This window comes from Anomalospiza imberbis, chromosome 3 (genome assembly GCF_031753505.1).
Source record: "Anomalospiza imberbis isolate Cuckoo-Finch-1a 21T00152 chromosome 3, ASM3175350v1, whole genome shotgun sequence".
NCBI classification, from domain to species: domain Eukaryota; kingdom Metazoa; phylum Chordata; class Aves; order Passeriformes; family Viduidae; genus Anomalospiza; species Anomalospiza imberbis.
The window spans coordinates 76,843,671-76,861,638 of record NC_089683.1 but is presented as its reverse complement, the minus strand read 5'-3'; the positions used below and the strand labels follow the sequence as shown (position 1 = coordinate 76,861,638).

General features: G+C 33.5%; 1 protein-coding gene across 2 annotated transcripts in view; it reads left to right on the top strand.

Moving 5' to 3' along the window:
* Positions 1-17,968, top strand: part of PACRG (parkin coregulated) — a 221,312-nt gene that overhangs the window by 45,626 nt on the left and 157,718 nt on the right. For both annotated transcript variants that reach the window (XM_068185239.1, XM_068185238.1), the window contains exon 3: positions 5,309-5,443. In XM_068185239.1, coding sequence (XP_068041340.1) covers positions 5,309-5,443 — 135 coding nt within the window. The remainder of the gene's footprint in view (positions 1-5,308; positions 5,444-17,968) is intronic.

Genomic DNA, 17,968 nt, shown 5'->3' with positions numbered 1-17,968 from the left:
AAAGTAAAGAGCAGCCGCGAGTGAGATTGTTTTGATGATGGGATTGTCTGTGTTACCAATGTAGAAACATGTAAGGTACTTCTGAGTGGCCTGACACCAAAAGCACAAACTGTGGTTCATAGCCTTTGCACCTCAACCTGATCACTGGGCACGAGTTGTACCTAGGCAGTGTTGTGTCAGTGCCTGTCCAGCCAAGATAAGAGCTTTATTGCACAATGAGGATGAGGACCCTGCGGCTGACAGTTCTAGTGAAGTTTTGGGTGTCATCATGGCCCTGAATAGTGCTAGGTATATTATTTGGTCTTTATTTTTGAATATTCCTGCTAGCTTGAATATTCTTCATTGCATAGTTTGACTAATTTCATATATATTGCATTTTGCTTGAGGTTGACGTTAGGATTTGGCCACAGCTTCTGGCACCAGTACACAAGGAAATGAATGCTGATCTTTCCCATGGCAAAGTATGTGGATTGTCAGTTGAACTATGCTGCACTAGCAAAGTTTAACACCAGTACAAGAGGAGGATGAGACAAAGAGTTTGTTAGTGGTTACACAAACATTTCCTTAATGCCATCACACTTATATCTCCCTGAGACAGAAGGCATTATTAGTAAATTCTATTCTGTGGAAACAGTGCAATTTTGTACACTTTTTTTTTTTTAATTTAAATACAAAGAATGGAAATTTATGGTTTTATTTTGAAAATTTCATTTTTCAAGGTGATAATATCGCATTATGTTTTCAAGGAAGCCTTTTTTTGGTAAGGTAGTTGAGTGGACATATAACTTTTGATTCCTCTAGCTTCAAAAATAAATTTAATGAAATACTTTTGTGTGGAGAAAATATAAAAGGCTAGGGTTAAATTCCAATTTTCTTGTAAGAATCTTGGCAGACAGAAAGTGGAAATAATTTCTTTCTTCTAACTGTGTTAGTCTGGGTTAATAAGAAAACTCTTTAACCATTAAATTTTATTACATCACTTGTCTTTTTTTTTAATATAATACATGAATTGTTATATAAGAATAGTAGTATCTCAGTCCAGTTTCTGTTTGTCTTAAACTGCTCATGAATACAGTGTTAGTTTTCACAAAAATGGCCAGTTGTCCTGCACAGACACGTTTAGGTCCCTGAGTGTGCATGGAGTTTGACACTCAGAAAATGAACAAAACTCAATCTTCAAATATTAATCACTGTTTAAACCTGGCTTCAAAAAATATTTCTTAGTCATTTTACTAATGTGCCTTCACTGAAACGTTTAAGAATGCAACCTGGTAAAACAGCTTTCAGTGCTCATGAATCAATGAAAGAAATATGGTCTTTTTTTTTTTTTTTGCTTAATGGCTTGCATCTTTTATCTTACATAGTTCAATGGCACAGAATTACAATAAATTAGTTTTGCAATTATCAAACTCTTCAACTTGTCTTTGGCATTTAACGAACCTCAGAATCTGTTTATTGCTTCATATACTTTGCTATCCTGAATATTAGCCTTTAATTAACTGGAACTCTAATCTTAATCTTTCTCACTATATTGCAATGAAACATTTTTATTAACTTGAAGAAGACAGTATTTGTTACTATTTTTCCAATAAATGGAATACTTTCAGAATGACCTTTTTTATCAGTAATTATAACAATATAAAATGTAAGACATGGCAAAACTCATTATACCAAAGAAAAGCATTATCTGATTAGTTTTTGTGTATTTCACTTAGCTACATAAAATCACTGAGAAGCCTCAGCTGAGAGAGGCCTATAGAGATCATGTGGTCCAGGCTTAGATCAGGAATTGCAAAAAAGTGAAAGAGGAAATCATGCCCATAAACTTTTCCAGGCAGATTGTGAACAGCTAGAATGACCCAAAGCAGTGTTTGCATTAGAGAATAGTGCTCCGTGATGGTCTCCCTAGTAATGAAGGATAGAAGGAAAAGAAACTGTTTGCAAAAGGTAAGCAGTACTCAGTGGCTCAGTACTAGAGTGGCTCAGTGCAGCCACTCTAGCAAAGGTCTCATAAGCTAGGTTTGTCCGATACAAATGAAACAAGTTGTCTTCATTAAATAAAGGAGAGCACAAAAGTACTCTTCAGTCATACAACATTACTGTATCTTCAATGCAGAGACAGTTCCACTGTCTTCCTGATTGCTGATACTTCTTTGCTCTAGATAGATGTTAGGCTCGTTTCTGTCTTGATCATTTCATTCCTTTGAAGTCAATTGCTCTTCCAGGTATGTAAAGGTCTCTGTATCTATTGCAGACCAATCTGACAAGAAAAGCATCTTTAAGACAAAGGGAAAAACAACAGATCTCTCTGATGACACTATTTTCAAGTACTTGGTACACTGCTGCTTCTCCAGCTGGACACAATACTTTGTAGTTATACAGTGCAAGAGGTGTTTGGAGGGTAAAAAGTCCATGTTCAAGAGGAGGCAATAATGGTGTGTAATATTGAAATGAGAGATATGATAATAGATGAAATTTATTAATGGAACTTCTTAATATTTGGTTTTAGGAATAATTAATTATTTAATATTTTCATTGAAAAAATCAGGATTGCATAATGAAATTTATATGACATAATGTTTGAAGTTGTTATTAAAATAGATGAAAATCATGGTATGACAGATACAAGTGGAAGCCTTTGAGAACTGATTTAATAGAAATGTAATTAAATATTATAGTAAAATTACAACATAATGTACTTAAAACTAATGACAAGAAATTATATTATTAACATTGATCTCATCATCTGAAAAAAATACTTGCTGTGGCAGTTAATCAATCGATAACTATAAGATGCCAATGTGATGTCACCATGAGACTAAATGTAAGGCTGAGAGATCTACCAAACACACTGTATCACATGAAAAATAATACTCATTGTATTTATGATTCCTGATAATAAGGATTTAGTCAACTTGAATGATTCATTTTTCATCAACTTTTCCAGTCACATCTTGAATGTACAGAAACTCTTAGTATTTTCAACACTGACTTTCAGCCAGGAGTTCCATAAATCCACTATTTTCTGCATGAATACATAAATACTTTTGTTTGTTCCAAACTTCTTACTGCCTAGATGTTTTTTTATGTCCCATGCTTTTACTGAAGGAGATAGTGGAAAATCTGCTCTTATCACCTTCTTCATAATATCATGATTTTATAGTTCTTTATTTTATTCTTCCATAGTAATCATTTTCTCACTTTATTCTGTTATTTACCTTCAGTCATTATCCTCTTCTGGACCCAATACCTTTTTTTCAGATGGCAGATCAGAGTAAGTATACTGCTTAAGATGGAGCTTCTAAGCCTTCATGTAAGGACAATGCACAATGAAGATTTGATACCAACATACCTTTAGTCCTTCTGGTATCTTTGTTCTTGGATAAAGAATAGGAAGAAATTTAATTAACATAAAGATATTTTCTAGAAAATTAGTAAATTGCAGTAGGAAAAGGCTTGTAGCAAATTTACCAACATGAGTTGGGAAGAAGAGAATGTCTGGTATCAGAAAAGATGTAATTTGAGATTGCATTAGCTACCTCTAATTATGGGAGTTGGCTAGAAAGAATTCAGATTGTATCTCATGCAATCAAGACAACATATTCTTTATCAATAATTTAAGTTAAAATCTAACAGTGACCTCTGATATTTTACAGGAAACAATGTTTTAAAGGATGTATGAAATACATGTTTGTGAATAATATACAAAAGAACAGAGGTGCTTTTCCAGTGGCCTCAAAGTGCAGTGATACTTGAGACTTGCCTCAAATGAGTAAAGAAAAAAAATAAAACAACCAGCCCACAAAAAACCAAGTGAAAGTATTTACATTGGGGGCATAGAACAACCTGTTCCTCTGCAGAGCAGCAAGTGAAGTTTTATTTACACTGGCAAAAAAATTCTTTTCTTTGAGTATTACTCTCTACTGCTACAGATGTGTTTACTAAACAAAGATACAGCTCTGCATATCAAATCTATTTTCACTGGACATGGTCTATCAGGGACAGAAATATGCAACAATAGGTCACAGTTTAGTAGCCCTAGTTGAAACAATTTGTAGAAAAGTACAGTGTAGGCATATCAATAGTGGACTCCTTTACCTAGGCCAGTGGAAAATTATGTGAAAACACTTTGGGGAAAAAGGTGCCAAGTCAAATTTAGATCTGTAGTTAGCAGAGTTAAATTACAGAATAGCCCAAATGAAAAAGAGGATGTTACAAATTTACATTCTGTTCACTAGAAATCTGGATGTCTGCTAGAAACTAATGTAGGGGTCACTGAAGACAAAGAGAAAAATACCATCTACTGGGTATGGTTTATGATCATTGAAGCTCTCAGCTTTTTTTTTTTTTTTTTAATGACACATTCTAGCATTTTTAACAAAAGAAACATGCAGAGAATTGTAGGAAGCTCTTATCCCAGATGTACAGCTATGGAGTTTCACAGTGAAGAATCAGTTGTCAAGGGCATTTGAGATTAATTTAGCTCTCTTAGACTCTCTCAGCATTTGGGATTAGCTTTGTTAATTAGCTTAAACAATAGATTTCTTTTAAGTACTTGAAATTCTATTATCATAGTGCCAATTGTTAGTTGCTGTTACCACCATGTTTGAGAAAAAGGTTCCAGCATGAGCATTTTGGAATTGGACTGGCATTCAGACTATGCCATATGCTAAACCAGCAATAGCTCAGATAAGAACTAAGTGGAGCTAAATCAAATTTCCTCACATGCTGATGAGAAAAGTCTTCATTCTTTCCAGAGCTTCATCCATCAATACTGAAAGACTGGAAGTCATATGAAAGCCAAATCCATAGCATTTAGGGAAGGGATATGTTAAAAGAGATTACCTAATCTTGTTACCTAATAACTAGCAAAAGACAGTGGAAGGTGCAAATAGTAATATAGTTGGGAATCAAGTCAAATTACTTCTAGAAAGAAACAGAAAAAGGAAAAATACTTAATTTCCCAACAATTCTACTGTGTAATGTCACTACTCTCTCTATGTTTTCTTTTTGCTTAAAAATGCTGTGATAATAGAAAGATCTACTTTAAAACATAGCCAGGTTTTATGGGATAATCTGAAAGTGGCAAAAAAATAAGCGGTTAACAAAACCTGTAGATCATTACCAAAGTGTACTTTCAAAGAAGTGAAGTTTAGTGTATAAAGAAGAACGCAAACTATAATTTGGGAGATCACTATTATTCTTCTTTTATATCTCTTTTAATCCAGGCTTTAGGCTTTTTCTAAAAATATATTACCACTAAACTGTGGGGTGTTTTTGTTTTGTTGTTTTTGTTTTTCTTTTTAAGGTAAGAGGGCCCCCACCTGCAGGATCAGTAAAACAAAGACCAGCAAAACACACAGCTTTTCGCAAGTTTTATGAGAGAGGAGACTTTCCAATTGCTGTTCAGCATGAGTGTGTAGGAAACAAAATCGCCTGGAAGGTAAGTCCTGGCACAGCTGTGACAACCAGCTGAGCTTATTGAAGTGACATCTTTCATTGTCCAACAAAGTTAGCTTGCAAGTAAATACACTGAAATAATTTCTTAGCAAATGGAAGATGGTGGGAAAGTCATTAGAGAAAGGCCCCTGAGTCAGCTGTCTGCCTTGGCTAACAATTAAATTATATGCTGCAAAAAAGAAGATGACAGAGTTGCTTTGCCTTAGAGAATTGTCTCTGGCCCAATTCATCTCTATTTTTATGAGGACTTGGCAATGCAGCCTGTTTCAGGCAGTCCATCAAATGATGGAAGTGGCTGGATACAATGAGCAGCAGCCATTTATCTCCCCAAGATTTCACCTTCCTGCAGGACACTTCCAAATAGAAGCTTTAATTACCTAAATGGATAGGTCAAGATTGTCTGCTCCCTGAAAATGCAGAGCAGAATACAAACTAAGGCAGATTCTCATTCCGCAGCTGTACTCTCAGTCTCCAGCATATGTCAGACAGCGTAATCGCTGTCATACGTGCCTCTGTTACAGGCTGACCTCCACTGCTGAAACCATTACAGCTCCGACATTTCTCTGACAAAAGGTTAATTGGCTTCAAAATAAATGTATTGCCTAATGACTCTATTCTAATGCGGCTGTGTTTCTCTCTAAAATGCTTGGTGATGTTATTTGTAAAACTTGCCAATCTAAGTAACTACTGCAGACTTTTAAATTAAATTTAAAAAAAGAATGCTGATCTTTAACCTGCTCCTACTATTTAATTATTTTGGTTATCATTAATTTTTTTTGTCTCATTTATTGGACTAGAAAGAGATTTTGCTGGAAGCCATGTTAGTTACAGAAAATGAACACAATATGCATGAACAAAATATGTCAGATTTGTAGAATGTTTTAAATTTTTCATGTCAAAAACATGATACCAAATTTAAATGTAAAGCTATGTCAAGTCAACACTAAAAGGAGGAATTTTGCAATTTTATCATTGATTTTGCTTGTAATGACGCAAACAGGATTGGCTCTGTAGTGTGGTAAGTAGTACAATATTTGATAGCAACTAAATTTTTAAGATAGCTCTTCTGCTTATTGAAATACAGAAGAAAGATTTGTGCTACTGTTTTGTTGCCCATAGAGGTTTTGAATCAGCACAAGGAACAATTAATAGTTATTGTAGCAAAGGGAATCTCTGTCCCAAAAGACTTTACCCACAATCGAGATGAGATTCCAGTGCAATTGGGCTTCAGGCAACACTAGAAATTCCCTTGCTGGACTAGAACTCACAGGCTTACAACTTAAGCCTGCACTCTGATCTTTCATCACCAGGTGAGACCCAAAGGTCATTTTCAAGTAACTGCCAAAAAATCTGCACAATTTAATTTTCATCTTGAGGCTTTTTAATTTCTAATTTCTCAAAATCAAACTGAGAGGTACAGAAATACTACTGGACTGGCATTCCACTAGATGATGCTAGTGACTGCTTAGTTGACTTAGGACATCATGAAATTAAATGGAGCTGCATAAGAAGTTCAGATGGGACATTAGCAAAAGGTTTTTCATTGAGAGGGTGGTTGGTCACTGGAACAGATTCCCCAGGGAAGTGGTCACAGCACCAAGATTGTTAGTTTCTGGACAAAGCTCTTAGTCACATGATTTAGATTTAGGTAGTCCTGTGAGGAAAAAGGAGTTGTATTTGATGATTCTTATGAGTCACTTCCATCTTGCTAACTTATCTGCAAGCCTTCTAACCACATGCTAAAGTGTTTGATTTCTATATCTGGCAGTTTTAATTGTTTGAAAACATACTGCCTTGAAAAGTCATCACAACAGCAGAGTCTCGAGTCAAAGATCCAGCATCTATTTTTTCTTAACACACTTTGCAGTCTTCTAGACCTAATGTTCACCTGCTGCAGTAAAACACGGGCTTTTAGCTAGCACAATGTAGGACTGAGATGTCATGCAAGAGTTATTTTTGCTATTCTGCTAATCCTTTCTTTTGAAAAAAAATCAGAACTTCATCATGAATGCATGTAAGCAGCACAGTAGTGGACTATTCCACTCCTGTATTAGTGCATGTTCAGATTCAACCTTATTTCCCTTATTCCCTGCCACTCAGTTTAGTCACAAATCAATCCTAACTGGTTCTGTGGCAGGCAGGCACTCAACAACACTGAGGTAGTAGTTACTTGAAGGTATTGTTTAGTTTGACATGCAACTGTCATTGATTACTGTGCAGTTTAAGTACATGAAACAGGCAAACTGGCCCTTTCCAGTTCAAACTCTGCATTAGATACCTTCTGAAGTCTTAGAGGCTGCCCAGAGCTGCAAAAGGGTGAGAATGTTGTTCATCCTTAGCTGATACTTAAAGGTACAGATAAAGTAAGGTCTCTATTTTTCACTTGTTTTAAGGACATAGTTGCACTACACAAAAGATATCTAATGGCTAATTTTCATCAGTTTATTAGTTGTATATCTAATTAGATAAGTTAACTTTTTAGTAATATATTTTACTCAATACTGCTAAATTCATGACAATTGAAAAAAAAATTTACTTATGAAATGTGTCAAGGCAAATGTCCTATAAAAGCTTGGCTGAAGTATACTTACTTGAATGAATCATGATCAAATGGAAGGATAAAAAGAAGAAAGGAATGGTAACAGTGATATTTTAATCCTGCTGTAATTACCCAGTATCAGTGTTTTATGTTGAGAGCAGTTTTTTTGCTCTGTTTGGTTATAATATATATCATAGTTCATTTCACTCTTGTTAGTTTGTCTATCAAATGGTGCATGAGAGAAAATGCAGGAGGGTCTCAGAAACCTGATTTTTTTACTGGCAAAGGAAGATACTACAGGATTTTGTTCTTTCCTGGAAAATACACAGCTGTATTTTATTTGCTTTTTTGTTTGTTTTTATAATTACTAAATCAAAACTGTAATTGTCAGACATTTTTTTAAACACTTTGAACACTTGTTCATTATGTTGTAATTCTTTGGAGAGAATACAGTAATTTTCAGCCAGAACAGGTGAATCTCAAATGCTTTAATATACATGAATTGTATTTCTGCATATCTATAATTTTAAACCCATAATTAATTACCTTCAAGGGCTGGCTTTGCATAACTGTGGTTGTAGACCTAGATGAAATATAAATTTAAACTTCAGGAAACGTATAGAACTGTTTCTGAGTAACTGCATGTGTTGAAAATTTAATTATGAAATAGTAGTGCTTTTCTGTTGCTAAATCGCTTAATGGTTTCCAAAATGCACTAAGTTTAGAAAGAGGCATTCTTTCTCCAAATTAATCCTAAGCATAAACAAGATTAAACTGTGCAGATAAATCATGGTGTTTACTTTGGTGTATTTTCTTAAAAAAAAGGGACCAAAGCAAATTAGATCTCACTAGATCATTAAAGATGTGTGCTCTTGGTGAGTTTTCAGACTGTCTTTACGTGTAGACAGGCATCTCTTCAAATATTTCTGTAATGCTTTCATTCTGGTTGGTAAGTTTTACTATCGTTGCAAGTTTAAATAAACCTGTTTCAACCTAATGGAAGAAAAAATGTGAAAATATACACTTACAACATATTATAGACAATAACAGGAAATTGAAGCTGGTTTTAAAGAATACCATCCAGTGGAAAAAAAAAGGATCAAAAAAACTCTGATAATGCCAAAGCAAAATTATGTGCTTCTAGAGGATATAATTGCTTTTATTTCTGAAAAAAGAAGACATTGATTGTCTTGGGGTTCCTAATGTTTGTTTTCAAATCTGGAGAGAAGTTGTCCTTTTGTCATTTTGAAAAAGTGAATATAGAGAATGACTTGTTAATTATGTCTGTGAAAACAAGACATAACTTGCTACACAAATTTCTGGCTTTGATTGCAATTAAATTAAAAAAATAATTTCAAAATTAATTCCAGACTTTTCATCCCCTTTCAGTGGATGTACTAGCAGTCAGTGACTTCTTTGCTAAATAGCATATGCTCAATGTAGCACTTTAATATTTAATTTGAAGCCTTTATTTTTATCCTTCCTTGGTAATCAAAAAGAGAACTGTACATATATATATATTAGTGCCTTAAAATTTCTCCAAATATTTAATGTTTATGTTTCTTTTGTAAAGTTGTTTTTAAGATCTGGAAATAAGCAACTTCTTTGTTGAGTTATTGAACAATTGTTCAAGGGTCTTTCCAAATATGAAGCGTTTTATTTTTTCCACTAAGAGAGAATGAATAATAATGGCATGGTTTGAAAAAGTATTTCGAATGTGTATTAAATATAAAACTTGGGAACATAAATTGTTGTTAATTTAGAATTAGATAATATTAGAAAGTGATCTTTATATTGAAAGAATGTACTAAAATATTTATAAGTCTTTTGACTACTTTTGTGAGATCCCACAATTCTTTTTCAGCTTATGTATATTGCAATTTTATTTCAAAATGTATTAATACATTCTTTTGCACAATCTCATACCAAGCTATGAATAATAAAAGCTCATAGTTCACATCTGAAAAGGACTTCCATTTTTAAATATACGATACTGAATTAAAAAAGGTCAGAATGCAATTAAACCTTTGACTAAGAAAGTTGATAAAACCAAGAAAGTATTTCTGAATTATAAAGTATGTGTTTGAAATGCAGTCTCTCTGTATTAAACAAAAAGTCATCAGAATGTTTGAAAAATTATTTTTTAGGGAGTGGAGTTAATTATGCAAGTTATTATGCAAGAGTAAAAAAAGCTTCTATTCTTCTAAAGAATTGGAGCAATTTCAGAGAAATGAAAGCCAAATTCAGAAACTCAAACTTTTAAAGCAAAACGTCAACATGAACATGATTTCCATTTTTTGGGGTTTTTTCCCAGAGTATCTATATTCACTAAGGATATAACTCTACCATTTTACTTTCTCTTCATGTCCTCTTTCCTACACAGTTAATTTTTTTTTTTCAAGAGCTAGTATTAGCTATGGTAGCAAATTTATTTCTTTGTGATAGAAACTAAATGCGGGGCTGAAAGAAAGTGATCTGCCTTCAACATCATGGATTTGGAATATGTTTACACTTTCTCCTTACACCTACTACTGAAAGTTGTTTTTAGCAGTAGGGAGTACAAATAATTTGAACTTTCCATAGAACAGTTTTATTAGTATGTTGTATACTAGTTTACATAGAATTCTGAATTTCTATGATTAAGCTGGTTCCTGTATCCAGCACTAAGAAAAAAAGGTTTTGTTTATTTTTTTTTGGTGGTGGTTTTGGTTTTGTTTTGGTTGGTTGGTTTGGGTGTTGGACTTTGTTTTGGGGTTTTCTCTAAAAAATAACTTGGTTTTAAATTTTGTTCTCTTTTCTTGGAAGTTCAATCTTTTTTGCTTCCTTGAGGGATAAGTTTTAAGAGAGAGAAAATACTTTTTTTATATCAACCAATATAATCAGAGAGGAGCCAAGTTTTCATTTGTAGAGCTTTCAATTAATGTCTTTGTATTTCTCATTTTTGTAGCATTGTTTTGTCATTAAACCAGATGAATAAACACTGTATGTTATTCACTATGTAGTACCAAGTAAACTTAGGTAACACTTTCCAAAGTTCAAATCTCTAAATAAATTAATAATAATTGAATGGAGCTCATTTGCGTTAAAGAATGACCCCATTATTATACTGTCATCTTGCAATTTGTGTAATTCAAGATGTAATTCAAGAAGCTGAGGGGTTTTATGCTTGTTGCTATCTAAGGGGGAGGTTCAACTTTGCTTCACCTCTTCTACTTTCTATTTCTGAAGCATACTTGACAATGGCACTGACATTTATCAGAGCCTTTTTTGAGTAATTTTATCTTACTAACTCAGGAAAAGGTGGGTGTGTTTTTTCTGGATAAGCAACACATTCATAGTCATAGTTCTGGAAACTTTGATTATATGACAATCCATGAGTGCTAATGCTGAGTGCTGGTGAAAAAGAGAGAAACAGGAGCAAAGTAGAGTGAAAAATGTGAGAGACTTGAGGGATTTCAAAACTGTTGTTTTCAGCAGTCATGAACTGCTAGATTACTTTAAGTGTTCATGGAATTACAGCCTCAGATATCTGACAGCAAAGAGAACTAACTGTTGTGAAAATTAATTCTTCTTTAAATTTTTTTTTTCAGATACAGATTTTTTCTGCTTCCACTTTTTGTTAAACTGTATTTAATAACTTCATAGTAAAAGATGTTGAGAGGATACTGTAAAAAACCTAGTAAATCCCCCACAAGTGTTGTCATGCAGGATGAAACCTTCTTGCAAGGTTATGTAGAAAGAGGAATGGTCATGTATCATGCATAGACACAGTTGGAACAGCACAGAGTGGTGTAGTTTATATTTTATTTAATGTCTTCATTAGTGTTTTAAGCAATAGTTCAGTTTTTTGCTGCAATTGACCTCTCTTTATCTTTCCCTGAGGGCTCCTTTTTTAAAATCATTCCAGTGATCATTTATAAGCCTGTCTCCAATACAAATGTATTGGTATAACAGAAAATTGCAGTGTGAATTCAAGAAAAGGCAACTGAAAGCAAGAATTTATTAAGTCAGAAAGAATAAACAATAATTTAGAGAAATTAGAAGTATGAATTGGGGTAAAGAAGTAAAGTCTTGAAGAAGCAAATTTTAAATACTGCCTGTGGGAAAAGAAATCCCACTATAACAGATATATTGTAAACTAATAGTTTGGATACTAATTTTTTTTTAAAGAAAGTAAAATCCTCAGTTTTCTGTGAAGACAGTAATACTGCAAACTGTGTGGCATGGTAGCAAGAAAGAAGTATTCAGCTTTAAACTAAAAATAGCAATACACTGTTGCATCTTCTTAATTTAGAAGGTATTAATAATCTGTATACTATGGCTTACTGAAGCAAGCACAAGCCAATACTTTGCATAAACAGTCATGTTTAGACATGTATTCATCATTCTTTAAGACTGTGATATTAGTACCCAACTAATCACTACCAAACTGTTGTCTTGGCTGATATGCATGTGACTTTCTTAGAGATTGAGAAAAATTTTCATCACAATACTGTTCTTGTTTTGTTTTTTAAATGCAGAATACTAAGAAATAGCTACATCTTAGTGACTATGACCTGGTTTTCATTTAATGAAAACTCCTTTAAATTTCTTGAGCAATGTTATATAGTACTATACATATACCCACTCTATGACCCTACGTCATACAAAGAGAGAATGCAAAATATTTTCTAGCAAATAACAAAATTTTCATTGACTGCAATAGAATGGGATCATTATTGCCAGATGTAAATATTATTCATCATCCTCACCCTTTTTCTCCCTATGATATTACAAATTTTCCTATGATCTGTTAAGTTTTAAGTTAATGCTCACAGGAATCTGTTTTTGATCAACTGTCATAGAATGATAGATTTATGGAATCATACAATTCTAGGTTTGAAGGGGACCTCAGTGATCATACAACCTTTCTTGGCGAAAGAATAGTCTAGCTAAGATGGCCCAGCAGCCTTTCCATCTATAAAGGCTAAGACAATTGGGATTTTTCAGCCTGGAGAAAAGGAGGTTTCAGGATGACTTAATTGTAGCCTTTCAGTACCTAAAGGGAGCCTACAAGAGAGATGGAGAGAGATTTTACAAGGGCATGTAGTGACAGGACAAGGGGGAATGGCTTTTAACGGACAGAGAGTAAGTGTAAATTAGATAATGGGAAGAAATTCTTTACTGTGAGGCTGGTGAGGCACTGCAACAGGTTGTCCAGAGAATCTGTGGTTGCCATATCCCTGGAAGTGTTCTTGGCCAGACTGAGCAACCTGTGGTGTGAACTGGTGGAAGGTGTCCCTGCCTACAGTGAAGGGGTTGGAACCAGATGATCTTTAAGGTCCTTTCTCACATAGACCATTCTGTGATTCTATGATAGTGTCCCAAGTTATGAAAGTTCCAGAACTTATAATCATCCTTTTTAACAACAGCCAATTCAAATCTCTGTCTTAAATCTAAGACAGTTATTTTTGATCTAATTACATTTATATTTAACAATGTGTTAATTTTATATGCAATGCATTTGTGGTTGGATTTTTTCCAAAGGCACTATTTATGTTGATGCTAGCATTTTATGTGACATGGCTAAGTTTAGTCATCTTTCAGTTTAATCATTTACAGACGAAAATAGGGTACCATGCTGATGTCCTTCAATTAAGGCAACATTTTTTAAGGTGTTGAATAATTCTGGGTACTTCCAGTTACCATTCCGTGGTACATATAGTTACAGAAAGTATTGCAACAGTAGGTTTCTCAAGTTTGCAATTTCTGTGTTGATTTGATCCCACCACTAATAACATTAATTCCAAATAAATTTATCATAATCAAATCTTACTTTTCAAAAGCACTATGCTAGATTTAGTTTTCTGTTGAAAAAATATTGCAATAATAGTGCAGGCCTTAGAAGAAATGTGAGATGTTAGAGATTAAAAAAGAATCTTATCAAAATGCTACTGCAAAACTTTGTTACAAAATGCTATGTTTTCATGAAATCCCATAAAAATCATTGTGACTATTTCAGTACTTACCACTGTTCTCATTAGTTGATTTTATTTTGTACATTTAAACTAGTATTTGTAGTGAAACACCAAGTTAACATCACATTATGTATAAGAGGTTACTCAATACAATCCCTCCTTTTTAACACTTGTGGCTCACAAGTAATGTGATTGTAAAAAGTAATTCTTTCTGGAGTTAGATTTTTACAGTCCTCTAGTCCTTTCCATTTCTTTCATATTTATGATTTATTAATTTAATTAAATGTCTTTTTTCTCTGTGCTCAGAAAATGTACCATATTTTTAAAAAATATGGCATGCCCATTTACTTAACAGCTGAATAATGCTTTTCTTAAGAAGTAAAGGTTTTCCTGTGTGTAAGATCTCCTTTCTTTTAACAACATCTATGTTGAATTTTGGGACTGGTATTGAGATGGAGTCTAAAAAACCCTTGCAAAGAATAGCGACAGTTTATCCGATTCCTATAGTACACAACAGACGTATTTCATTCATTGACTCCTCTGTGGCTAATTAATAGTGGCAACTTATCCCAGGATTCTAGAAAACAGTAATGTTGTGGCAGTTAATATACTGTTCCTTTTCCCCTGAATATACAATTAAAGCCATTCCTTTATTTGATATAATTTGCCATCTCTTGAAAGCGTATGGAATGAAAACTCAGCCATGTATCAGAAATAACTTTAATTTAAATTTGCTAAATCACCTCTGAAAGCTAGATGCAAGATTTTCTGCTGAATGGGCTGGTGCTCCCTGCCTGTATAATGTATATGAGAAATTAGTATGAATGGTCTACTTTTATGGAGTAGTACTGCTTGTAGTAAGCCTGCAGAAACAATTTTCCCTCAAGCCTCCATCTGTTCTTCAAATGAGGGCATATGCCATCTCATTGAGCTTGAAAGTCAACTGATTTATAACTCCAGAAAAGTGCATAGATTGAAAAGAAAAGTCGACTGCTGCTATGTGACAATGTTTGCTAGGTACTTGAATAAAGACAACACAATACTATGGACTCCAGAGGACACAAGTGGTGGGGTAAGCTTTGGAAATTGGTAAACTGACATTTAGGACAAAAACAAATTTTTCCTCCTCCTTCAGGTTCAGATACCTTTCTTCTTAAAGATGGAAGTATTTTAGCAAGTAAGAAGATAATACAGCCAAGACTTCTTGTTATATTCAGACAGAGTAAGCTTTTCCTAGCTACAAAGGTTGCCATCTAGAAGTGCCACGACTTGTTACATTTTAATCTTTAAGGTACAAGCAGAAACATCTGTCTTTAAAAGCGCATCTTGTTGTTTTGTCAGAAAGTTTTGTTCAGTGCCACAAACATAGCACTGATGAATTTTCTCTATCTACCCTGAAGGTGATTTCTGAGTGCTATCCAATTAATGGATGACTTGTTCTCTGGCCATTAGTTATCAGCCTTCCTACTTTTACCTAAATATTGCAGAGTTCTCTGACAAGTGACAAAACAAATGGAATTGACAACAAAAATCGATGTGTGTTTGATGTTTTCATTTCTAGTAGTCATTTACTGTGACCATTCTGCTCTGAGTCTCACATACTGAATAATTTCTTCAACTACTGTTTCTTTCTAATTCTGATTTTTAAATAATATTTCAGGTAAAAAATGGCATGGAGTTAAGTGTATTTTTATTTAAGAAAGAAGTGTAGAAATTACGCAGTCTTTCAATATGAAAATATGGAGTAGATTTTGCCGTGAAAAACACAAAGGTGAGGTATAAAAAGCTCACATGAACAGCAGGATGAGTCATCCTCTACAATTATGAACATTTTTCTTCTTAAGGTGTGTGTAGCATCGGTTCAGAAAAAAATGCCTTTGTAGCTTTCCACAATCATCTGATTTTGTGAAGCCATGAATATCCTGACCTAGTTCACACAGACAAGTATACCTTCTGAACATAAAATTCAGTGAAGAAAAGTAGAGCAGTGCAGATTAACTAGATCATTGTTATCAATTATTTATTCTGTATAAATATAAGTCACCACCCAACATCGGTACTGGTTATTCATATATTGTGTACACTATTGACTAACTAAAGATGATGAAAATGTTAAGAAACTATGACAATTACATACAAATTGTAAGGACCTTATTTTGCTGTAAGAGTGTTGAAGAGATATGTTAAACACTTATAACGCAGCTTATAAAATCATAAGATGTGTAAAGGAGAATGTGAGGCATTTAAGAAAAATTCATACTTTATGTCTATAAATCTTCAGAGAAAAAGTTCACTATCACTGGAAACATATATTCTAAAACCCTATTCAATGAATGTGTCTACTTTGGAAAATTTTTGTTGATGTCTATTCTCAGTTTTGTGACAAACACGATATATTTTGTTAATTTTTCATTGCTTCATTTTTGTTGTCCACTATATATTAGGCATGTGTGTCAGGCAAATTTATCTCCCTCAGTTCCATTTAATTTTCTATACTACTTTCAAAGCATGAATTAATTAGTCATCATTTCAGTATCATTTTTTCATTGCTAGCCTTGATGAATGTTTCACATCAAATTCATGTTCACATCTACTATGCTACTGAGTTCTGATCTGGCCTAAGCACTGCTCTCATTTCTCACATTGTTATTGTGCAAAATAATATCGCTTTGCTAATAATAACTATAGTATTGCCCTTTTTCTTTCTTTCATCCTGGTTTTTTCATCTGTATTTCCTCTTGCTTAACTCTGAAAGGTTTGTTTTCATGGGAAGTTATCCACAAGGATAACTCAGCAGGATCTGGTTTAAGTAAAGAATGTCTTTTACATACTTTTTTATGAAGTGTGTCCTTGGGCAGAAATCATATAGATTAAGATTGATGAAAACTTCCTAAAACAGCAAGACCTAAATTTTAGACTTTTTTTTTCTTTATCTAAATTCCCTCATTCTTTGAAAGTTGTTGACAATTTATTTTGATGAAATATAAATTTAGTATGAAGGAAATCTGTTCCTGCAAATACTTAAGCATGCATTTGATGTCTTGCAATTAAACTCACTGAAGTCAAACTTTTGCTTGCAGTATATAGTATTGGTGTGAGATGTACCTACCTCTACCTCCATTTGTTTGTTTTTAATTACAAAAATGTAACTTCCATAAGAAGTTCTAGTTTCAAGTTAATATCATTGCATCTTTAAGACATTAAAGATCTTAAAACTTCAGCTCATTTAAAAGTGTCTGATAAAATCTCTATTAAGGTGATTGAATTATGTGTTTATGAAAAAAAGAAGACTGAGCCTATATTTGCACTTCAAATAGCACTGTGAATTTTTGACAGTAGTAGTAGCATGTGGTAGTTTATCAGAGCAAAAATAAGATATCTTAAATATTTAAATGAGGTAGTTCCTCTTGGCTTTCAGCTTTGCATATTAACACTCAGGAAACAGACAATTGTGGGGAATTCTAAGTACTGCAGTTTTACTAAGTGACAGAATCTGTGGGTTGCTAGTATGCTCTACTGTGGCTTCCTTCAATACCATGAAAAAAAAATGTGTCTTAATTGGGTTTTAAAGCTACATAGTTTCCCTATACTGGAAAAATCTAAATAATTGTAGGACCCGGTAGAATTCGATATTTAGAATATCAGAGTTGAAACCCTCAATCACCAAACTGGCACATTAGACTTTAAAATAATTAATTTAAATCTCATGCATTGTTTTCAAATCAATATTTTATTCATAAATGCAGGTAAATCCGTGCCTTATTTAAAGAACTATTACAAAAAGATAGACAAATGAAAATTACAAATGACAGTCTTCAAAGAGATAAAATATTCAGATTAATATCTTCTCAGGCTATAATGTGGCTAAAAAAGGGTGTTGCTTCCAGTGTAATTGAAACTTCAGTCTGAATGCATAGCTCCTTAGAAATATGAGTTGTATTGTAATGTAGTGGATCTTGTCTCATAATGAAGACCATGTGCACTGAAGTACAGTTCTGCCATCAAAAAGTAA